At 42.3% G+C, this 25789-nt stretch overlaps 2 protein-coding genes across 5 annotated transcripts in view; one reads left to right on the forward strand and one right to left on the reverse strand.

Moving 5' to 3' along the window:
• Positions 1 to 25789, reverse strand: part of LOC147018903 (uncharacterized) — a 202290-nt gene that overhangs the window by 60346 nt on the left and 116155 nt on the right. The gene's annotated exons all lie outside the window — the stretch shown is intronic.
• The window catches only part of LOC147018905 (ephrin type-B receptor 2-like), a 245289-nt gene continuing 233559 nt past the window's right edge, over positions 14060 to 25789 (forward strand). For 2 of the 4 annotated variants that reach the window (XM_085899015.1, XM_085899017.1), the window contains exon 1: positions 14065 to 14287. In XM_085899015.1, the coding sequence (XP_085755141.1) occupies positions 14164 to 14287 (124 nt within the window). In that variant the 5' untranslated portion in view covers positions 14065 to 14163. Of the gene's footprint in view, positions 14288 to 25789 lie in introns of all 4 variants that reach the window. The other 2 variants (XM_085899013.1, XM_085899014.1) reach the window with 2 other exon arrangements.

The following is a 25789-nucleotide window of genomic DNA, read 5'->3' on the forward strand; positions in this document are numbered from 1 at the left end:
CAAACCAAAAAAGTTATTGCCAACATGTCCATCATGAGAAACGTAATAAAGTTCTGAGCGGGCTGAGGTTTTAAAAGTTGTGCCTGGAAAATACAACCGCCTTCCTTAAACTCCCTACCCAATGCAAAGAATTATGAGAGATCAGGGAAATATTGATATTTGGAGAATGTGGACCCCCAATAAAATTTGGCCAAAAGGAAAATGACTATCTTGGAGCAGTGTTTCTCAGCCCCTGGGCCATTTTTATTTCCTTTTTGCACAAAACATGTCAATTATTGGACTAGTCACACTCAACGAACATTGTAGCTTGCTCTCGACGTTGATTAGCCTGTTTTTACCGTTAGTTTTGATCACTACTAAGTTTGATAATGCAAGTTCACATAGGTAAGTTGGTGGGAACATCAGGAGGACTTATGGAACTATTTAGCGCAGACAGTTCGCAGTCCTCCCAGGAAATCCACTAGCGGCCTCCTTGGAGGTCACGACCCACCATTTGAGAAACACTGCCTTGGAGTATATCTTTGAAAGCATCCGTGATGTTTCATCGAATCACGTGCATCTCCATGAATATGAAAGAATTGGCAGACATATCTCCTCCAGCCACGGAAGGTTGGTATTTGGAAGGACATTAATGAGGTGCACACCATATCACCCCATTCTACATCATGTACAGACTGGGCAATGCTACAAAATCAAGACATTGAGAGGAAATCAAACCAACACATCATACAATCTCAATCGACATCCCACTTTCCAAAAAATATAAATACTTTCCACCTTTGTTTCGGACAGATTCCAGTGATAAATAAGTAATATATTCCAAAACTCCACAGCACCTGTCTATGATATCAGTCGCCATGATAGAGGAATCCAAGTAAGAGGTTCGAGCCTGGTTTAAAGCGGAAACCCGACAGAGGCCCGAATGCTGGCGGGCATCATTATGTAGCTTTCAAGTCAAAATCTGCTCCTGCTTTCCCCGAGTTAACAACCCCGGGAGTGAGGCCATTTATATGTGCCATACATTTCTTATTCAACTTTTGCCAGTGTGCACCTGTGCAACAAATAGGCCTCTCAAGGTATAAACAGCTCCCAGGGAATATGGAACGTATATTAATCCCGGAATGGCCAGGGAATTCCGGTATCGGCACCAGGCCCAAAGCTGAAAGTTTTGATATCTCCCACAAACCGCCCCAATGAATTATCGCGATTTGCTTCAACATACCAGACTACATGTTCTTAAGCAAGGTACTCCTTCGCTCTGTTATCGGTACTGTGTAAATGTTTGCTTTGCAGGAAAAGATAATTCTTACTTGAGTGGAAACAAAGGTACCAATGCGCTGTCTGTGGTCTGCTCTCTGCATGAGCAGTGTGGTATTGAATTGGATGAGACCCAAAACTACCATCGAGACTGGTATCAGCAAGAGATGCTGTATGTTGGAGTCGTGTTGTGAGCCTCCTTTGGGATACAAGTTAAGCTGGCGATCTAAATTTGATTTATTATCAGTCAGTGTATTTGGCCTTTAACTGGTCGTCCGGTCCCGTGATGCCCCCACTATCATGGTTGCCTTTCGGCCTTCATAACCAAAGACAGCCATTCACATGTGAAAGACAATGTGAACATCCAGGGTAGATGCATTTGTTTATAGTGTTAATTTTTCTGCCAAGACTACAACCACACTGAGATAGCAAGCAGTGTACCTGGTGTCAAAGATCCTCCAAGAAGAGCAGATAACTTTACCTGCAGTTGAGGTACTAATTAGTAATTTTGCTTAGGGTGCTGACGATAATTCGCCTACTCTTCACAAAAGGCATCGGAGAACTGTATCTCTTACGTCCACCAACAAATGTTGGAAATGGGGTTCTATTATCCATACAAGGGACGGTGCACACAATGATGCATCACCCTGCCTGATAAACACCAGGACGACGGTTTATAGCTGAACCAGGATTCAAATCTAGGCTGGACAGCTTCAGGCGTGCTAGTCACATGATGCCCATTTTTTTCTGGACTGAAAAATCATATTTCTTTATAATCGAAATTGATATTGCTTAGAGGGTGAAAGACATCACATTGAATGTATCCCTCGTTCCACTTTGTACGTACGAGTTCCACGAATGCATGAAACTGATATCCACAGCACTGCGGACCCGTGGGAACGCGTCCTGACCTGCCCGCTTTTGGCAACCACACTGGTGCGGCAATTCAAAGCGTTTCTATCACGGGCTCTGTGGATAGAACAAAGTCATGATAAGAGAGAGTTCCAACCCCACCTCCAGCACCTCCTTCCATCAAAAGACAACATACGTACATCCAAATATGTCCATAAAAAGGGTCATCGCTGGAAGTTTAAAGGGGTGCTGTGACCTAATTTTCAAGCTTTCATCTGCTTCACTTAAAGTATCTGCAAAGTTACTGGAGAATGAAAAAGGCCCACCTAAGCACTTTTGTAGGTGATGACGTTGACTGTGGCCAAATACTGTGATGACGTCATCATAGTTGAAAGTGAAATTGTAAGCAGCATGCTGGACCATGGTACGTGTGTTTATAAAGGAGAATTGTGAAATAAACTTTAAGAATCCGATTTAATAGCAGAGCATTCAATGTAAGGGTTTTGATTCATGTTAATTAAATTTTCTTGGTGTATGCTTGTCAAATCAATTAGGTCCGTCATCATGTATACTAGCACATTACCCAGAAGGTTATTGCATCATACACCCACCCCCCTCTCCAACCTCGAGTCACACACACACACGCACACACACACACACACACACACACACACACACACACACACACACACACACACACACACACACACACACACATACACACACACACACACACACACACACATACACAATTACATTTTTACTCTGAGTAAACTTAGACATGCAATCCCTCACAACTCAACAAAAAGGTTTCAGCCTCCCCCTCCCAACACTGTCCCACGTTTTTCCTCCCTCCCCTGCCCCCAACCTCAAAGCTTCAACCTCCCCTTTCCAAAGCTGTCCCACCTTTACTCTCACCCTCCTCACACTCATAAAAGTAAGCAGGCATTCCCACGTCGAAGCAGTGGAATATGTAACGTTTTCTGCTCTCCTATCATGCTATCACAGACTTCACCGAAAACCGTCACAATTTCAAAAGAAAATAGTTGGAAATAATAGCAAACCTGCGTAACCGCCACAATAATAGCGTTGCTTGAGAGAAAGGGTTCTAAAAGGTAGTTCTAAAGTGTTCTCAAAGGTAGTTCTAAAGTGTTCTAAAAGATCGTTATAAAGGGTTCAAAAAGGTAGTTCTAAAGTGTTATAAAAGGTAGCTCTAAAGGCTTCAACAAGGTAGTTCTATAGGGTACTAAAAGGTAGTTCTAAAGGCTTCTAAAATGTAGTTCTAAAGGGTTTCTAAAAGGTAGTTCAAATGTGTTCTAAAAGGTAGTTCTAAAGTGTTATAAATGGTAGTTCTAAAGGCTTCTAAAATGTCGTTCTAAAGGGTTCTATAAAAGGTAGTTCTAAAGTGTTCTAAAAGGTAGTTCTAAAGTGTTCTAAAAGGTAGTTCTAAAGGCTTCTAAAAGGTCATTCTAAAGGGTTCTAAAAGGTAGTTCTAAATGGTTCTAAAGGGTGGTTCTAAAGGGTTCTAAAAGGTCGTTTCCAACGGTTCTAAAAGGTAGTTCTAAAGCATTCTAAAAGGTTGTCCTAAAGGGTTCTCAAAGGTAGTTCTAAATGTTAATTCTAAAGCGTTCTAAAATGAAAATTCTAACAGGTTCTTAAGATTAAATTGTAAAGGGTTCTAAAGGGTCATCCTAGAGGATTCCTAAATGGTTCTAAAGGGTAAATTCTAAGATATAAGGGGTTCTAAAGGGTAAATTCTAAGTTCTTTAGGGTTCTAAAGGGTAAATTCTAAATTTCAAAAGAGTTCTAAAGAGTATTTCAGGGGGTTCTAAAGGGTAAATTCTGAAGGATTTTAAAGTGTAACTATAGAGGATTCTAAAGGGTGATTCCAAAGGATATTTCTGGAAGGTTTCTCAAGGGTAATTCTAACTGGTTCTAAAGAATAAATTTGAAAGTGTAGTTCTCGAAGGTTCTAAAGGCTAAATTCTAAAATTCTGAAAGGCAATTCGAGAGGGTTCCAAAGGGTAATTCTAGAGGGTTCTAAAAGGTAAATTCGTAAGTTCTAAAGGGTAATTCTAAAGTTCTAAAGGGTAATTCGAAGGGGTAAAATACAGAAATTGTGGGTGGAGTCAGGTGAACTGTCCAAGCAATAGGTGGAACTCACTAAGACACAGACACATGGACACACACAGTTCCTTTTATACATCAATAAATATCTTTCTAACCACTACTTAATTCCACTGATATAAATGTTTGGTGCTTTCTCGGTGGGCAAGAAAGCTGAAATTTGGCAACTGATGTAACTTGAAGACAACATTCGAGGAAAAAAAATCGCACAACCATCAGAAAATGTCCTTAAAGGAAAAAATTCATAGAAAAATGTTGGCCGTTGCAGCCTCGCTCTGCTCAAGGCTGGTTATGTGATAAAAAAAATGATGTGACATTGCATGGTCTTGCATGGGTTCGATCTCTCCCTGAGTGAGCTAGTGGTTTCTCGGTTTTATGGTGGTATGATTTAATAAGTGCCTGTAGATTTGTCGTTTATGGACTTTGCACAGTGGCAAGTGTTGCAGTGCATATTTTAATGTATAGCATGTTTACATTTGCAATCGGAGCTCTGTATCAGGCACCCTGGTTAGTACAAACATTCAGAACATGTTTTAATCAATGTATAATTTCCATCCACAGAGCTAGAAATTAACCTGGAATTAAAGAAAGATCGCTTTGTCCCAGAAATTGAATGCGGCTGAAACTTAAAAACCTTCAAAATTCAACGCTGAAAGTTCGAAAATCCTCCAAAATATCGATGAGATTACCAAAAGCAATTATCCAAAACATCAAAAGAAAATAATTTTCTCATCCCTGCGTTTTGTGTCACTATGATGGTGAAATACACTGCTCAAGGATGCTGCAGAGTAAAGGGGGTGGAGACACTCAGCTGGGTGAGGCCTGTTTGGACCCACCTCCTTAGAACAGTGAGGGGAAGCAGCTCAGACAGACAGAATATCGTTGTTTTTTAAAAATGGAATTTATGCTTGGCAGCAGTGTTTTGTCTACCCAGTAAGGTTTGCCTTCTTCATCAATGATTAAAAGTGAGTAAAAGGACTGTTATACAGTAATGTACAAAAAACTCAACTGCGTTTATCATCGGGTCACTTTAACTCTGATCAGATATCTCTATTGATCTGATCACTTTAACTCTGATCAATCTCTATTGCAGCCTGTTACATACATCGTTAGTTTGTTGCTAATCTAAATTCAATAAACGAACGAAAATTGGAAGATGCTAACTTGTCGTGATGACAACTCAAATTGGCTCTGTTGTTAATGACGTGCAGTATGGGAATAGCTACAAGAATATGACAATTACCTATTGTTTCCATCTTGGTTTTTAGGTTTCAGATCTGCCCCTTAAGTTTGTCTTCGACTTACAATCATAAACTCCGCCTTTTGGCGTTACCCAGCAACCCACTGGAATGTAAATAATAGATTTATTTATAACTTTTGTTTGACATCTTTTCATAAATAAAATTAAAAAACTAATATCGCTGTAAACTGTTTCAATAAAGAGCTCATTATGATAACTATTTCTTGATTTCCTTGAGTTATTTAGCTGCTTGCAGAATACAAACAAAATACACTTCATTAAATGCATAATGTCTTTCACATTCGACTTGAAGCGGGACGTTAAAGATCCCATGGTGTCCTTTGTGAAATATAGATAAACTTTAAATTTATTATGTCTGCATGTAGGATGCACCCCAGCTTTTGCTTGCAGTCTGCAAGTATGCCACCTCTCACATTTATGATACTTATCCCATATTATATTGGCCGGTTCTCTCCTCCTACCCTTTCAACCCACCTTTTCTCCTGCCTCCTGCCACCTCAACCCCCCTCCCTCCAGACTCCCACTCCACCCCTTCCCCCTCCCTCCTCCCACCTGCTTTAATCTAACATATCTTTGGAGAGCCACACTCGCCTGTAAGCTGTCCAGCCTGGGTTCGAATCTCTACTCAGCTATAAACAATCATCCCGTTGTTTCACAGACAGGGTGATTCATTCATCAATGTTTTTGCCATTCCTCGGATGGACGTTAAACTGGGCATCCCATCTGCCGGAATTAGTGGAATGTAAAAGATCCCTCGGTGTCCTTCGTGAAGAGTAGGTGAGCTATCGCCGACGACATGGCCAAATTATAAATGCTGGTTAGTCAAATATCAGGCTTGGGCACTGGTTAGTGAAAGACTTGGGCCAAGCTTCCCCCGCCTGACCAACCCCACAAGAACGTGAACACAATCTTAAAATAAAGAAGAAGACCGTTGTTGCTGACAAAGTAGTTTCTTGGCAAAGGTTATAATCTACTGGGTGGTTTGCCATTGCCTTTGTAGCATTGCTTGTTTATACTTTTAAATGCTGAGCATCAAGCAAGGAAGCAGCTCGTACCATTCTTGAAATCTTTGGAATGCGTCGGCCAGTAATCAAACCGCCGACCTCCCAGATTTAGAGCAGATGCTCAAATCAATACACCACTGAATCTAACCTCATCGATATGCACTCCAACGAAACAGTTGAAGAACATGTCTTTTTGTCTTGCATGCCAATTTTTTTTTTTAAAGGACAACCGCTGTGATGTCAATCACGTCGCTGTTGACAAACATCGGAGTTTGTATGAGCTCTCGTCACGTGACTTAAGCACTCAAGCAAGCCCTCCAACCAAACGTTTTATAAGGAACGGCTGGCGTGGCAAGCGATACAAAGCTGATTGAGAATGGGACACACCACGAAAAACCAAAAACATCGCCGTGTTCTTAACATTTTCAGATTTCACTCCAGATTTAGACTTATTTAGTCCACTTGATCCGATCCTCCAAACTCAAATAATATTTGGATGATATACTTTAATTAGTCTGTGAGAGTAGATCATGGAATATCGCATCATATAATGCATGAAATCGCTCCATGCTCCTCACTTGAAAACTATAGTACTTACAAAAGCGATGTACACAACAATTCGTAGCTATGATGAACTATCTGACGAGAAGGTAATCAGAAATGACACAAGTTGATAGACGTATTCGATATGAGTGAGGAAAGTGAAAGTACATTGGAGCGCTTTATCATTAAGAAACTGTTGCGACCTTTTCCAAGTCAAGGCATGGTTGAGCACGCTGAACAAAGTGGTGAATCAACACCCCTGTGAGGGAGAGCGGGCTGACCAAGGATGAATCTTGGATAAAGGATAATTAAATAAGGCTGTTAATTATCTTCAAAATGAATGTTTTAATAAACTCAAACACACAATTTTCACTCGTGCACTCCCTTGGAGGACCCTTAGTATGCATACAAAGTCTCAAGGTGATAGGTTTCATGGTTTTGGAGATATGGAGGAGACACACATATTGATGGACTTACACACACTGGCATTTATTATTAGAGATTAAATTCAGTTGGTTTGATTTTGTGACTTTAGAAGACAGGCTGGCAGAATGGCCTGGAGATATGCACTCTCGCCTCTAAGACTTCTGGCCTTTGAATCCTGACCCATTTATAAACTGCCATCCCGGAGTTTCACAGGCAATTTCACAGGGTAATTGAGTGTGCATCAATGCGTGTGCCATTCCTCGTACTGACGTTAAACAAGGTGTCCTGTCTGCGAACATTAGTTGGTGGATGTTAAAGATGCCAAGGTGTCCTTTGATAACAGTAGATGAGCTATCTCTGGCAACATGGCCACATTCTGTATTCCTGCCCGAAAGGGGCTGTCACACCTTGACGATTTAGCCAGCGTATGCCGACGTATGAAAAATTTGTCTAAAACGCTGGCACACATCGAATATGTTATGGGTAAGTTTTGTATACATTAAGAGCACGCTGAAGCACGCTAGCATACGTCGTAGTATGCCGAGCTCGTCGACAAATTTTAACATGCTCAAAAATTTTCGACGTATGCCAGCTTATGACTCACACGTTCCGCATACGCTGGCCATAAGTTGTAGGCACGTTATGCAATCGTTGACACACGTCGACACACGTTACTTGTAAGTTACTCATAAGTCAAAACACGTCGAGGTAATGTTTAGCGTACCTGAAACTTATTTCTAACCTATGAGTAACGTGCTTTGAACCTATGAGTAACATGCTTTGAACCTATGAGTAACGTATCTCCAACGCATAGTGACGTATGTAGATGTACTTGACGTCTTCCGGACGACCACAGAACTTACTGAACGTGCTTCTAACTTACAGCTACTGTATAATGGCGTATTGGCAGCGTTTAGGGGAATTGGTATATAACAAATTACCCCCGTGTGGGGGTGACAGTCATCTCTATAATACCACAAGTTCTCAATGTTCAGTTATGACCGAAGACTACTGCGCAGTTCTACTGCGCAGCTCGAACTGCGCAGTTCGGTTAAAGATGACTCGGCATTTTGGTGTGCACACGAAATTATATTTTGAAAATAAATGCCGACATTTACATTTCAGGTTTTGAAACTTTTGCACCTTCGGCGGAAAATGTATAAATATACAAGGTCAGCTGCTATGCAATGACACCATTCACTAACTTTTACCATCCCCAGTAGAGAAGATATATAGCCTCCTGAAGGTAGGGCAGTTTTTACAAACTTTGAAGTCACGTGACATGAAAACGAAAGTGAAATTCGAAAATCCGTCCTAAATAAATTTAGATATTGTCCCATACATTCATATGCCACAATCAAATTCAAGATCGCTTGAGAAATGTAGGAGGAGATAGATTTTGAAAATCATCATTTTCGCATTTTTTGCCAACTTTGAAGTCACGTGACACGAAAACGAAAGCGAATATCGAAAATTCGGCCTGACAAAATTTAGATATTGTCTGATAGATTCATATGCTACAATCAAATTCAAGATCGCTTGAGAAATAGCGGAGGAGATAGAATTTGAAAATGGTCATTTTCGCAACTTCAAAGGCCTCGTGACCTTGACCTTGACCTTCGGTAACCTTTAAAGTCATACCATCGTGTACGTCTCATCGCCCTCTATCAGGATCACTAATGACCAGATCTCTCGCTTCAACTTCATTGTGAACTGACGGACGGACGGACGGATCGAAGGACATCGACACCCATATTATTAGATCATGATCGAAGAGATGACCTAAAAATGGGCTTCACACAGGAGGAACCCGTCAGTGTTTCAGACTCCATGTTTTTTTTTCATTATTATTTTTTTGTCTTCGGCATGACGGTGATGTTGACACTTTTATTTCTAGTGCGGTTAAGGCCCAGTCACACCTTGACGATTTAGCCAACGTATGCCTGATGTATGCAAAATTGGGCTAAAACGCCGGCACACGTCGAATGCGTTATCGGTAAGTTTGTATACGTTAAGAGCACGCTGAAAAACACTGCCATACATCGTAGTACGCTGGCTTTCATCATTGTACTTTGCTGTTGTCCTCAAATTTTAGCATGCTTGAAATGTTACGACGTATGCCAGCGTATGACTCACACGTTCCGCTACGCTGGCCATAAGTTGTAGGCACGTTATGCGATCGTTGACAGACGTCGACACACGTTACTTGTAAGTTACGCATAAGTCGAAACACGTCGAGGTAATGATTAGCGTACCCGAAACTTATTTATAACCTATGAGTAACGTGTTGTAGGCACGTTACGATCGTTGCACACACGTCGAGGCACGTTATGCGATCGTTGACACACGTCGAGGCACGTTACTTGTAAGTTACTCATAAGTCGAAACACGTCGAGGTAATGTTTAGCGTACCCGAAACTTATTTATAACCTATGAGTAACGTGTTGCAGGCACGTTACACGATCGTTGCACACACGTCGAGGCACGTTATGCGATCGTTGACACACGTCGAGGCACGTAACTTGTAAGTTACTCATAAGTCGAAACACGTCGAGGTAATGTTTAGCGTACCCGAAACTTATTTATAACCTATGAGTAACGTGTTGTAGGCACGTTACACGATCGTTGCACACACGTCGAGGCACGTTATGCGATCGTTGACACACGTCGAGGCACGTAACTTGTAAGTTACTCATAAGTCGAAACACGTCGAGGTAATGTTTAGCGTACCCAAAACTTGTTTCTAACCTATGAGTAACGTGCTTTGAACCTATGTGTAACATACCTCCAACGCATATTGACGTATGTAGACGTATTTGATTGACGCCTTCCAGACGACCACAGAACTTACTGAACGTGTTTCTAATTTACAGCTACCGTATAATGGCGTATTGGCAGTGTTAAAAAAAAACAAAAAAAAAAACATTAACTTCCGATATTTCGTCACGTGCCGTTACGTCACGTCCAATTGCCTTTTCAGTTTGCTCATGTCTTATTCTAAGTTCCTCCTCTGTGAATATTTTCTGTTTGAGGATATTGTCACATCGACGTCGAAACTTAAAAGCAAATGTCTGAATATATTTTAAAATTCGTGATAAACTAAAAAAACAAAACAAAAAAAAACAACAGCAACAACTTCAGATATTTCGTCACGTGCCTTCATGGAGCCAAGGAGAAAAAAAGAAAATGTGCCTTGACGGAGAAAATAAGTTTCGGGTATGCTAAACATGACCTCGACGTGTTTCGACTTATGAGTAACTTACAAGGAACTTGTGCCGACGTGTGTCAACGATCGCATATCGTGCCTGCAACTTCTTCCCAGCGTAGCGGAATGTGTGAGCCATATGGTGAGTACGTGGTGAAATTTTCAGCATGCTTGAAATTTCACGATGTACTAAACGTACCACGAAATATGACAGCGTACTTCATCGTTTTTCAGCGTGCTCTTAACGTATACAAAACTTACCCATAACGTATTCGACGTGTGCCAGCGTTTTAGACACATTTTTCATACTTCGGCATACGTTGGCTAAAACGTCAAGGTGCGACAGGGCATGACGGTGATGTTGACACTTCAATTTCTAGTGCGGTTATGATTTGAATCGTCGAGCGGCAGCCTTTTAATAGGCTACGCCACGTGATCGTCGGCGATACGCTGCCGTGCTATGCATACGTTAGACTATCGTTGGGCATAGGTTGTGAATGCCGACAACATGCTAAGCATTTGTTGGTATAAGATATCTATAAGTTATCGAAACGTTTTGTGTACGTTACTAATATGTTATGCATACATCCAACTCGTTATGAATACGCCACAAACTTAAAAAAAAACATCAATAGTTCAGCGTACGCCAGCGTTTTACATGCGTTTTACATACATTTGATATGTTGCCATACACTGGCTAAAACGTCAAGGTGTGACAGCCCCTTAACTACTGTGGAGAAAGGGATGGAAAACCACCCAGCATGACCCTTGCCAAGAAACTGCTTCGGTGAAAGCATAGAGTATGGTACATCAGTTAGTCAAAGAAGATTTGTTTGAATCTGGCAACTGTAGCTCCCTTTGTTAGAAATTAGCATACCCTATGACTATTAGATCATAACTATGATGTTTCACATCGATTGATGAAGCAGTTCAACAGAAATATATTTTTTAAACATTTTCATTCGATCCAATATGGCTGCCAGACCATGTGACCTATGAATTATTCTTGAACACCCTGGTATCCCCAACGCTTGGGGAAAGAACATGTGGGTGAAGTTTCGCCTAGATCTGTTCAGCCGTTTCGGAGAAGATTTTTTCAGGTTTTTATGTTAATAAAAAGGCTGCCGAACCACGTGACTGATGACGTCAGCAATTTTTTTTTCTCCAATACAATTTAGTCCGAGATGACCCTGAAAAAATTTCATCCTGATCGAATAAAGCATTCGACGTATGCAATTCGGATGTCATGACGAAGCCACGTATGACATCATCAAAAAGTCACTCGTTCCCCTTGAGAAGTACTTGACACGTGCCAAGTTTAAATTTTTTTTCCAGTTTCAGAGATACAGAGGCCCAAAGTTTTTCCCTTTTTCCCAACATGGCAGACATGCACGTGACCGATGACGTCATAATTATTCCATAATAATAAAACATTCCACATGAGTCGTGGCACCGATGATGAAAATTTCGTGTTAATCGAATAAGCGGTTGCGAAGAAAAACAGAGAAAACTCGAACTGCCACTAAAAACTGCTCGCAGTGATGACCACGTCCCATGACGTCCACATTTGAGACAAACCCGCTTTGATACAAACCCACTTTAGCATGGACGTACGTACGTACGTGTACGTACGAACAACCAGAAAACATAATGCCTCCGGCGACTTCGTCAGCGGAGGCATAAAAAGGGGGCATTCCTTCACAGAGCAGTGTGCTCTTTTTGATAGACTGTGACATACACTTTGCTGCCTCGAGTAAATCTTTAAACAATCACAAGTTGATAGCTATCTAGCTTTACCCGATGGTTAATGATCGTTAATGATCGATTACAGGTTTGGAGTTATTAATGATTACGAATCTTTCAAATAACAGAATAAAAGTTGGCTTTTGATGGGACTGTACCTCGCTTTTGTTACCTCCGCCACCAAAGGTGGAAGGACGTCATGTTTTCACCCCTGTCTGTCTGTCTGTCTGTTTGTGCGCAGGATATCTCAAAGAGTGGTGGACGGATTTGGCCGAAACTCGGTGGACACGTCGGGTTTGCGACAAGGACGAATTGATTCGATTTTGGTGAAGATCTACGTACGAGAGTTATTTAATTTTTAAGGTGATTCCTCAACATTGAGAGATTGGGCCAAAATCGAGATATAACTCGATATCTCAAAAATGTATTGGGCTCGATATGTTCTCATGGACATTCTCTTGTTCTCATGGATCAGGCATTGCGTGGTGGAGGTATGCGCTCCACCGAGTGCCCTTGTCGTCGAGACTGTTTTGGGAGCGTTTCGAGGTGAGGTGGGTGTGGGAATGGAACTATCCGCACGAGCGCAATATCCACGGCACGTGCGGAGACAAACAAACGCAGCAAAGTAACTGCGACCGTTTGCACAGCACGGAGCACATGGGTCAACGTTCACGTACGTGACGGTTATCAAGTACTGTATTACCACCGTATTATAGTATTAGAGTATTAGAGGAGGTTGGAGAGAAGGACCATCACAGAGCACACATGGTGCAGGGGATGGGGAGCTTATAGATATATGTACCTGTCATGTTTTTTTTTCGTACGTCATTAATAGATGGCTCATTACCGAGCTCGGGATGGAATCACTAACAAAATACTTCGTCATTTACCAATGACGTCACACCGACAAAACGTTAAACGTGTAACCGAGGAGTTGTTGGAGGCTTTACGAGTAGCGCACAAGGCACACCACCCCCGACGTCACGACCAGGCGATCCATCCCTGGCACTCTCGTCTGCAGGTGGCGCCATCGGCTCGGCGTGCCGGCGTCTCGGGCTCGAAGACCGTGGCGTGGAGCGAGATCTTCCAAGGAGGGTCCGGTGTGCTGGGTCGGGACTCCGCATGCGGGTTGTCCCCCCATCGCCAATTCCAAATATTTTGATCGATTCGTGACGGCTCGACCCCTTTCGGCCAATCTTTGTCCAAAATCGGAGTCGAAGAACACATCACGTGGATCGTAATAATCACAAAGAAACAAACAATGAAACGATTGAACTTATTCCGACCACCCAGCCTTGCACACCATTTGCACAACAATCCGGGGGAGTTGCGGTCGTGCTGATGGGGAAAACTTGCTGCTTAACCCCCTGAACCCTCTGAAGCCCCTGGGCCCCTTACCCCCCCCCCCCCGGGATTGCGTGCATATCTCGAGTGCCTGACTCACGTCCATAGGAACACACAATGACTAATCAACGAAGCGGTATTCCAGCCAAATGGACCAAAATAAGCGCTGGATGTACAAAATGTGCGCGAGGTGCATCCCTCGAAGATCAGAGGTAAGTACCCAATCCTCCCTACCACCTCTCTCCCCTCCCACGGACTCGAACAACACCCGCTCAATGGTCAGACCCACGCCCAGTACCGCGCTTCAATCACCCCCTCCACTCCCTCCCGGAGCAGCTCGGTGCGGTCGGCCCTCCCCGCGTCCTCCGGGCCGCATCCCCGCCCTCTGCGAGAGGAGACCGATGAGGACAGAGTGCGGAGCGCACGCTGCGCCGCGGGGACGCTCCTCCGCATGCCGCAGTCACAGCACCATGGACCTGCTCGTGTTCTTCCTCCTCGGCGTCACCGCCTCGTCCGCCTTCGAAGGTAAGAGGCTGAGATCCGATGGAGTGACCGGACGTGCGTACGTGCCCCACCGGTAATGAATGGGACGGCACGTGGCAAATGGAGTCCCCAATTGGTGACTCTGGGGGACGAGACGGGGAGAGTGTGTCTGCACTCGGAGAGACAGAGAGAGTGTGTTTGTACGCGCGTAAAGAATGTGTGTGTGTGTGTGTGTGTGTGTGTGTGTGTGTGTGTGTGTGTGTGTGTGTGTGTGTGTGTGTGTGTGTGTGTACACCTTTGGAAAGATAGTTATTTGAGAGGTATAACACACTTTGTCAGTACATTGTGCACTAACTTTTCGAGACACACACACACACACACACACACACACACACACACACACGCACGCACACACACACACACACACACACACACACACACACACACCAAAAGACCCGCACGGAGTGTGGGTCGTGACACCGCATGCAGCGACACACACACATTCTGGGATTCCAGTGACGCTCCACAAGCTCAGTGCGGAGTCGCACTCAGTCTGAGTTCCCCCAGTAGACAGCGTGTGCGTACATTCCGAAGAAGACCCCCGACCCCAGAACAAACCCCCACTCTGAATCGTCAAATATGAGCTTCAACACTCAGTGGTCTCTCATCGAGTAGCCCGCTCGTGCGCCGAGAGTCCTTTTCCCCCTATTTCCACCCCCAAATCTCCGATCCCAAACCCTCTTTCACTGCCCTTGCTGACTCCTCCGTGGTTCGGCGAACGCGCTAAGAGGTAACACGATCAACCCGTGGTTCTCAGGGTCTCAGGGCATTGTGTCTGCGAATGGAGATTCAAAAACACCAAAACGAGACAAAACATGGCAGTGCGCGAACCAAAAAGTGATCTTATTGAGACACCAAACAACAAAGAGGGACCACAGGGGTCCAGTGTTCTCCAACCAAGCAACTTGACCGTCGTTTCGTTCACACAAACAAGACACACGGGAATACAAACAGATTCCTTTCGAGGACAAGAGGTGCATTGAAACAAAAAAATATCCTTGGCACATCTTGCTCTCGCATCTCGTTCCGACATCGTTTTGTACACAGTGTGTGTGTGTGTGTGTGTGTGTGTGTGTGTGTGTGTGTGTGTGTGTGTGTGTGTGTATGTGTGTGTATGTGTGTGTGTTTGTTTATGTGTTTGTATATGTATATGACCGGGCGTAGTGGCGTGCGCCTGTAATCCGGCTACTCGGAGGCTTGGGTTGGAGGATCGCTTGAGGACGGGTAGTCTGCACTGGGCTTCGCTATGAGAGGGTGTAGGGCAGCCCGGAATCATGGCGAAGCCCAATCCTTATCCCTGTGTCATAAGAGGTGACCAGGGTTGCATCAGGAAGGGCATCCGGCGTAAAACCTCTGCCAAATCAGTATGTGGATCATAACGGATGATCTGCTGTGGCGACCCCTAACGGGAGCAGCCGAAAGACGAACAACAACATATATATATATATATATATATATATATATATATATATATATATATATATATATATATATATATATATATATATATATATATATGTTGGTGTGTTTGTTCATGTTTTTTGTCTTTTCCCGCTCTGTATGTCAGACGAGTCTGACGCTCAGCACGGTCTGAACAAACCCTCAACCCCCTCCTCCCTCCCTCCCCCCCCAAACTTCAGTTCCAAGATCGATGCTTATTTTCAAAATCCCCGAGTATCGACTCGAAGACTTATTCAAACATAAAGTAACGGACAATTACAAGCGCTCGCAAGACGAGTGCGTCGTGCGTCATTATTATTTTTTGGTCGCACATTACGTAAATCGTCACGCACACCCTGTCTTCGGCTGGTGAACATTAATGGAGCCGGAGACGCGCTAATGAGGAGGTTTCCCCGGGAGCGCTCGACGCGGGTCCCTCCAAACCCCGCGCAACGTCATTGACTCAACACGTCGCTCCTGGGTCGAGGCACCGCGCGGCTCTCGTGTCCCAGGTGGAGGTGTTCTCAGCGTTGCTCGCACTCATTTAGCTGATGGTTCATGAGATTTCCCACCAAACGATTGTGTCTCGTCCCTCGCACGATGCCTGCTGCTGTTCTTCCTTTTCCAGATCCACGATCACGCCGCTCGGAGTTCGGACCAGAATGAGGACGCAGGCGATCGAGCTCCTAACGAGCTCCGCATCTCAGCAAGGTGGCGTCTTTCTCCGAGAGATTGAAACGCTCGGCTTGTCCTGGCCGAGCAAAAAAAACTATAATCCCTAAAGTGACTGCACTTAATGGGCCAGCTTTCTTCTCTCGTCAAGTCGGTTTGGGCTTTTGATTGGGAATTTGGGTCGCGGCATCCGGCGTGTCCGCGAGATTAAACTCGCCCTGGATACACGTTTATCTCCTCGCTAAGCCTCAAATCACCATGTCCCATTTATGAAAACCATCCTCACTCGCTGAGTATCTATCTTTCTCAGCATCAAAGCGTCGTCACTCCTGCGGCATTTCCACCCCCCCCCCCCCTCCGAGCCTTTCTCGGCACATCTCATTCACACCCCCAACCCGTGGCCTGATTCCCATTTGAAGACGTCCTGCTTTGGAGCTCGAATGTGTTTTGCTCATTTGGCGCAAGACTCCGATGATGACCTGTACATTCCGCGCTTGATCTTGTCCTGAAACCGACACGTCGTCGTCCCAGACCGGCGATTCTGTACGGCGGATGTTTGTTTGTAAAGCATGGGATGTGCCTTCAGGTTCTTAAAGCTCGAGTCTTAAAAAAATCACACCTTCAATTTGCTCCGCAGGTGATGATTTGCACGTCGTTTCGGAAAGGTTTGTAGGTGTCATCAAAAATGGTCTCACGGCCCAAAACAAAAAAAAATGCCATCGATGGACGGAAACGAGGAGCTGAGTTCGAGTTTTGTTTTTGCAAACAGATTCTTTCTGTCAATTTGGCTTGTCGTGGCTTAATAAATACCTGCAATACTCTATGAATCCATTTCGCGTCCTTGATGCAGTTAATGGAAGAAACTTAGGGTCAGTGATTTATAAGAAGGGCTCAGCTCTAATAAGGCGCATTTTTTTTTTTTGCACGCATGCCCTTTTTGTACCAATCTCTATTCCGAGCAAATAAGTGTGAGTGCGGAATTAGATTTGGAATCGACGCAAAACTGCGAAATGTGGTTAGCAGGGGAAATTATGTCTGTGGGGAAAGAAGTAAGTTGGTTTGATGTAAGCTGTGGGGGAAGTCATTTTGGATTCATGCTTAAATGAGAATTTGAGCAATCAAAGAGAGACTGTGTTGTTCCTTACATCGATTTCAGGGTTTTTGGAAGGGAGAGAGATGTGTTCAGAATCCCTTCAGCTGAATGACGGTCTGATTCAACGGCCATGCCGATCACCGGCTGGGAATCGTCCATCGTCGAGCTTTCGAGCCAAATCCCACAATCTCTCCGAACGGTGCATCCACAATCTTAGTTGCGTCTGAAGGTCATCTAATCGGGCTGAGATATGGTGAGAGGTAGAGTGTAAGATAAGGAGAGAGGGACAAAGATGGGGAGGTGTGTGTGTGTGTGTGTGTGTGTGTGTGTGTGTGTGTGTGTGTGTGTGTGTGTGTGTGTGTGTGTGTGTGTGTGTGTGTGTGTACAAAAATTTAACAGCCATGACCTCGAAAGCATTTTTTTTCAAGACAGCATTTTAAACTCTCACAAGGACTTCCATCCACACGATTTCTTCATTAAATCTATTCCGAGTAATGATGACACACATGCAAAGTTTTTCTTTTGACTGAAGCATCGGCTAAATTAAATTACTTGAAACATTCAAAGGTGCCGAGCCACAGCAGCAAGAAATGTAGACAACGTTCTTGTCTGGTCGGACTGTGGTTGGATCAAGATTTAAATTTAACGTTTTTTTTTTTTTTACGTGGGTACAGCAGTAAGCCTCATTCATGGCTGAACTTTTGTTTCACCAAATTCCCAACAGAGATGTGTGCAGGCACAGACACAGAATGCAATTTGATGTCCTTGTGCGACAGGAGTGAAATTCTGAGGCAATCAGGCTGCCCTGCAGTAAATATTTTGTATCCTGACCCCTGACCCGAGAAACTGTCACACTGGTGCCTCACCCTTCTTTCTTTTTACCACTTTGCCTGGGGGACAGCGTTGGCCTGGACGGAGAAAACGCAATTTGTTAAGTGAAACTGTGTGTGGCGTTATCTCAAAATCAGGAATGGCCAAACATCTCACAATATTTGACTGATGGTCATTGTCGTGTTGTTGCCTCTCATATGTGCTCTTGGCAGTGAACTGCCACATTGGAGTGGAAGGTCACCACTTAGTGGGCCATTCTGGTAGTTATATATATATATATATATATATATATATATATATATATATATATATATATATATATATATATATATATATATATATATATATATATATTGATAAGAGATTATGTCTGCAAACCTACTAGTCTATCCCTTCACTGACCACACTTCTCCCTTTACAATTTACTCATTCGTATATTCCTCATATTGTCCAGTTGCTGGATCCTGAATGCACCCAAGTTGTGCTTTAAAAGTGAAGCCTGAAGAAAGTTGGTTTCATACAGTGAATTGCTAATGTTAAAACAGAAGTTAAAACAAACACACAGTATAGTATGATTATACTCCCTCATGCAGTACTCCATTCATATACTCTCCTATACTGTCTGGGTCCTGAACCCCATATGCTTTTCAAGTTGAGGTTTAAAAGCTGAGCCTGAAGTGGATGGGTTTTCAAGCAGAGAACTGTAAATGTTCAAACAGAAGTTAAAACCAAGAAATAGTACAGTATGATAATTTGCTCATTTTAATGTAAAAAAATGCAAGTTGATTGTAACCATCGCAACTTTCAAAAAAAATTCACTGCACACCCTGAATACATCCATTAAATTTCATCTCATTCTGTCCAGCATTTCAGGAATGCATACAAAACAGATAGTCAGACAGACAGACAGTATTATACGAAGATATTAAGATATATTATTGATGCATTTTACTTGCAGAGAATTGATGTATTTGCATTGATGAGGATTTGTAATTCACACTCCAGCAGGAATGGCACAACCTTTACATGGAGAATTTGCATCACCACTTACGCCAAAACAAATGGGCCTTCTTTAATGACTACAAACGTTCTTGGATACACCCTGAGTAGAACCACCAGGTTTCAACTCATTCTTTCCTGCGGTTTAGGAGCGCATAGATGGCAGACAGACAAACAGACAGACAGAGGTGTATACAGAGGTGTATCAATATTAATTTTTATGTGAGTGTATATCTGTGTGTGTGTGTGTGTGTGTGTGTGTGTGTGTGTGTGTGTGTGTGTGTGTGTGTGTGTGTGTGTGTGTGTGTGTGTGTATGTGTGTGTGTACCTTTTTCAAACATAGTGTGTATTTGTGTATTTGTCCCCCTTCATATGGACAATTTAAGAAGGGTTTTAAAGGCCAATCATTTAACAAGACAGTGTGTTCACTACGTTCTATCTTTCAGTGTAAAAAAAACCTCGAAAAACATTTTCCACAAAAGAGTAATTACTTCTCCTGCGTTGGAATTGGCGACGGTGACTTACAACTGAGCATCATGGGCGGTACACAGAAACTTTTTTTTAAAAAAATAACAATAAACACAAGGCACAGGGATGTGAAATTCACTGCACTTAATGTGTAACATGCGCAGAGTAAAATGTGCATTCCTTTACCTATGTAGGATATCGATAAAGAAGATAAAAGCACACCTGATGCTCGGCCAAGGCTTCATATTTTGGCACGCTCACAAGGCTGCACTGTAAAAATGAAATGTCCCAGTAAATAAAGAAAACAGGTGAACATTTGTACATGTCGTGTTTTCAAATAACGCTTTTGCTTGCTACGAAACATCATATCTTCCAGTCTCCTTCAATATTTAAAATAAAATAATTCCATCAAATAATTTTTGACGGGTTTTATACGAGTGTGTGTGTGTGTGTGTGTGTGTGTGTGAGTGCGCGCGTGCACGCGTGTGTCCTCGATGATGCTATCTTTTGAGTAGACCAGAATGATTATCTTGGTGTGACGTTCTTGTACAATGTTTGATTGAACACATAATACCAGAAGACTACATATGCAAGCCACACTCTTAGACTCCTGTACCGAACTGTCTCCTTGCTCTTACAAAGTTAAAATAACGGCCTAGGAAGCCCAGGTATGTCCTCAGGTAGAATACAGCACTGATGCTTGGAACCTTTCTTCTGGTTCATCCATACATGGACTGAAGGAAGTAGAGAGAACTGCCGCCTACTTTGTTATTCTTGATTACCGGCAAACCACCTCAACCTCAATGCTCGTTTCAAGTTTGGCACGGGATCCTCCACATATATGTCGACTCCTCGATCAATGCACGGTTTTTCTTTTTGATTCCAGTCCAATGTAGTTTACAGTAAATTTCCAACGGTTATTATCCCTGCCACATTCTTTGGGAGATATTGTCAACTCAAATATCTTCAATGAAGTGACAATTGGTTCCTTCAAATTATCTTTCTTCCCAAGAACTGTAAGGATCTGGAATAATTTGCCATCCACAGCAGACATTGCGCCATATATTACGGCCTTCCAGCAGTTAGCTCCACAAGTCGTGAGGATCGTGCAACCACCTGATAGCTCTCGGATGATGTAAATTTGTAAAAATCATAAGCGCTTTGGTAAAAGTATCATCTTTGGTTTTTAACTCGATAACATACTTTATTTGTTTATTTGCTCCTTTTTCTTTTAATTCGGTTTCTTTTTTTCCTGTGTCACATTTCATCTTCATGCACCTTGTTAAAATAAGTGAAGAAATAGTAAAGTAATGTATAAAAATGAACTTCACATCTCTCCTGTGCAAAGCATGAGAAAACACATAAGAATACTTTGAGACCAGGAAGGGTTCCGTTCCACCTTCTGAAATCCGCATATGGAGTTGACAACCAACGGCAAACGTATACACACGCCCATCGATTTATTTACTTATTCCACTTTTTAAAAAAGAATTGCACACTGTTCCTGTATATTTTTTTTCCATGATGACCTAATTTATTCTGAGCATATCCATGACATAGGCAACTGTCATGTTGTAAACAAAGAAAGAAATTCAACCTTTAAAAATGTATTTCTACAAGAGCGAGGCTCATGGAAGCACAAGGCTAATTTGACAGTGAGGTAGTGGCGGAAACAGTTGGGCACATCATCTGGAGGGAGAGAGAGAGAGAGAGAGAGAGAGAGAGAGAGAGAGAGAGAGAGAGAGAGAGAGAGAGAGAGAGAGAGAGAGAGAGAGAGAGAGAGAGAGAGAGAGAGAGAGAGAGAGAGAGAGAGAGAGAGAGAGAGAGAGAGAGAGAGAGAGAGGGAGAGAGAGAGAGAGAGAGAGAGAGAGAGAGAGAGAGAGAGAGAGAGAGAGAGAGAGAGAGAGAGAGAGAGAGAGAGGAGAAGAAAAGAGAAGACAAGAGGAGAGGAGAGGATGAAAGAAAACACTGAAGTCAAGAAATTATAGGGTTAGGTTAGAAAATGCTAATGGGGGCAATGAAGATCATGGGTCAAGATGGGGGATAGCACAAGGTGGCAGTGCACTACCTGTTTGAAGCCCTGGAGGGAAGTGAGGGAATGAACAGCCTCTGGAAAGGGCATCCTCTTAATACCCTTTTGTGCTTTACCCTTTGATGTTAAGTACGAAGACGACAAGACAGTAGCATACTTTTACATGAATTGGAACATCAGTGGATATTGTGTGGGCAAACACATATGGTACATGGATATTTGAACCTGAGTTCCTTACATCAGGCAGGGGTTTTGATGGGAACACTCACAGGTCAACCAACTTCATTTATCAAGCTGGGAAGTAGCCTGACAGCAAGAAGCAGTTTGGCTCACTGTTACCATTTCAATGGGTGACTGGACAGAGAAGCTTTAGCTGATGTAGAACCACCAATAAAAATCCTGAGAGATTCTGAACTTAACAGGTTGAAACCTCGATTTTCAGAAACTCAGCTGATGATCCGGCTGGCCAACACTTTCATTTTTCTGCAGTACAGTTTTTCTGCTCTGTATGTATGTATGTATGTATATATATATATATATATATATATATATATATATATATATATATATATATATATATATATATATATATATATATATATATATAAATATATACATATATACATACATAAATATATATATATATATATATATATACATATATATATATATATATATATATATATATATATATATATATATATATATATATATACATACATAAATATATATACATATATATATATATATATATATATATATATATATATATATATATATATATATATATATATATATATATATATTTATATATATACATATACATGTATATATGTAGATGTATGTATAATATATATGTATATATATATTTTATGTATGTATATTTATGTATGTATATATATATATATATATATATATATATATATATATATATATATATATATTTTTTTTTGATAATTTCCAAACATACATAAAAACTAAAAATAATTCATGTATTTCAAAGATGTAGTGATTGATGTCATAGACATAGGGAATAACCTTCCATATAGCCTGGTGTTGGCTCAGTGATGAGGGTGGCGGCTTGGGATCCTAGGGTCCTGAGTTCAAGCCCCGTCGGCCGCCGAATTAATACAACAGGGGGTTGACTCAGCCTGTCATCCTTCCGAGGTCGGCGAAATGAGTACCAGTTCAAGTGTGTGTACTGGTAGAGGGGCACTGCATCAGCGACACAGTCGCGCTTCAAGAAATGATAGCAACCCTGGCAACGAAGCTGCCATAAGACCACCACCTTCCATATCATTGCTAAATATCAGCTTTCATTAAGTTCAAGTAGAGTAGAGTACTAAGATGTGTTCTTGACAAGTAAGTAAGCTTGTGATTCAAAAGCCTATTTTGTCTTCTGGGAAAAAATATTCCATTCCAGACACCTACCGATTACCAAAGAACATAAGCTATAAATGTTGGTTATTCCTAATTATCACATACAGGAAGTACTTAACATTTATATCAGTGAGTCAGTGGTTGGAAAGAGCTTTACACATTTGATGAAGTGGATTGTGCTTGCATTCTGCATGCAGCTAAATGAATCAAGCAAATCAAGAATGAGTGATCAGAATGAGCTCATTATTTCGCAGTTATGGGTCACATGACATGCCATTGTCTTTGGTCACGTGATGTTGTGTGAGCAGGAGCAAGGCTCCACCAGTCGAATTTCGTTTCCACAAACTATATTTTCATCTATGGACAGTTTTTTTTTTCTGCGGATCTTCATATACGGATTTTAATCTGCGGAGAGTTTCAATATTATTTATTTTTTTCTGGAAATCTGGCTTTGAATACATCAGCATGTAAAATTTCAACTTTTGAGACCACCAATAAAGATCTAAACATTTATGTCAGTGATTCCGTGAGGGAGTTAGTGAGTCAGTGGTTAGAGAGAGCTTTATACATTTGATATTTTCCAAACATCCGTAAAAAAAACTGGCAAAATATCCTGGTGTTTCTCTCTGAAACTCACCACAACAATTTGTGATAAAAAAATGTATTTGGCTGGCAAGTCAAGGGAATTATGGAAAGGAAAAATGATTCGTTGTAAATGGTTGTATCAGAGAATGAAAGTTTTCGCAAGTCATTGTGAAGTAACTTGAGTAAATCTGTGGACTTTGAAACTTTCGGGGGGTTTCAAACCTCATCTCCAGGGGTGAGTAGATGAACAACCCTGTGGGCACAACTCCCAATCTCTGAGGGGCTCCACAAGGATGTTCTCATGAAAACACTACCCCCTCTTTTGGAAGCCAAAGAGAACGAGAGAGAGAAAGAGAAAGAGAAAGAGAAAGAGAGAGAGAGAGAGAGAGAGAGAGAGAGAGAGAGAGAGAGAGAGAGAGAGAGAGAGAGAGAGAGAGAGAGAGAGAAAGAGAGAGAGAGAGAGAGATAGAGAGAGAGAGAGAGAGATAGAGAGAGAGAGAGAGAGAGAGAGAGAGAGAGAGAGAGAGAGAGAGAGAGAGAGAGAGAGAGAGAGAGAGAGAGAGAGAGAGGAGACCTTCATCGCACAACCAACAAACAGTCAAAGACAATGGTGTAAATGTTCGAGATTATCTTTTGATCGTGCAAAGCAGTGCAGATGTTTGGAGAAGACCAATTTGAACCACGTTCCTGTTCCCTTTATTTAATGCTCACTCCTCTATTTAAATTTCCTCTCTTCGCCTCTGCAGATTACTTCTGCTGCATTCATTATATTTGTCTCATCCACACATCACATCATTAACTGAAGATCCCAGAGACGCTCATTTGCTTAACAAGTCGTGAAAAACTCTACCTGATTATCAAGGCAAATCCAAAGAAGGCTTAGTGAAATTTCCCAGCATTGTCAGTGTCCTTATTGAAGATGTGGGTCTTCCTAATACTTCACCAGTGGGCCGGACTATACATCCCAAACCGTTGCTTTTAAGGGTGTTTTCTTCTTCACCACCATCATGCTTGAACACGTCCCACCCAGTTTGGTTAAATGTTCCCTTTCCCGATCAATTCACTTATGCTAATCTTTATTCCATTGATTCGGTCCAAGCATCCTCACTAGCCGATTAAAGCTTGGTTGCTTTAACCTACATTATTGCCCGCTGAATGGACGCAAAGCTTCGTTTGAAAACAGTCCGTGCTTTGCAGCAATTTGTTTTCAGATCCTAAATCAAGGGCCCGCGCAAACTGAATACTGATGGGCCGCCTGCTTCGAGCGAGGGGACGCCTTTTGAAAGTGTCTCTTTTTTGTTATGATAACTTTGGCTTATCGAGCTGGAAAGCACAGCCGGTCTGTACGCCCCTTCTCAACCCCCGCCTGTGATTCAAACCTGCTGCCCAGCAGCACATGATGCCACAAAAGCCACCAAAATGGTGTTCCCAAGGAAGAGCAGTCCCATCATTCATCCAGATCTACAATGAAGGATATTCGAGAGAAAACGTGACAGAAATCTTAGCTGGGGATTTTTTTTTTCTGTCCGGTCCAGTTGAAAGGATAATCAGTGATAGTTTGTTAGCTCATTGTTATCCTTCAGACACACTGAGGCTGTAATCAACCTCTTCAGGTCAGGAAGAGGTTAACTTTGTGGGTGATGGACCAATCAGCATTTCATCTGGAAGTTTTCTCAGCTTGGTTGCCCCTCATCAATTTTTTTTAACATCATTATTATTTTATTTTACACTTGTTTTCAAAGCGCATTGCAATCATTGCCATTATTTCCTTTCCCACACAGTGTTCTCGTGATCATTGCACACTTGACGACTGAAGCCATACTAAGGAAAGATATGTCATTACCTCCGCCACCAACGGTGGACAGAGGTGATGTTTTTACCCCTGTATGTCTGTCTGTCTGTCTGTTTGTTTGTGTGCAGGATATCTCAAAAATTGCAGATGGATTCGGCTAAATTTGGTGGACAGCTTGGGTGTGTGATAAGG

Source organism: Eptatretus burgeri, chromosome 10 (assembly GCF_056783735.1).
Source record: "Eptatretus burgeri isolate ZD-2024b chromosome 10, Ebu_testis_v1, whole genome shotgun sequence".
Lineage (NCBI taxonomy): Eukaryota > Metazoa > Chordata > Myxini > Myxiniformes > Myxinidae > Eptatretus > Eptatretus burgeri.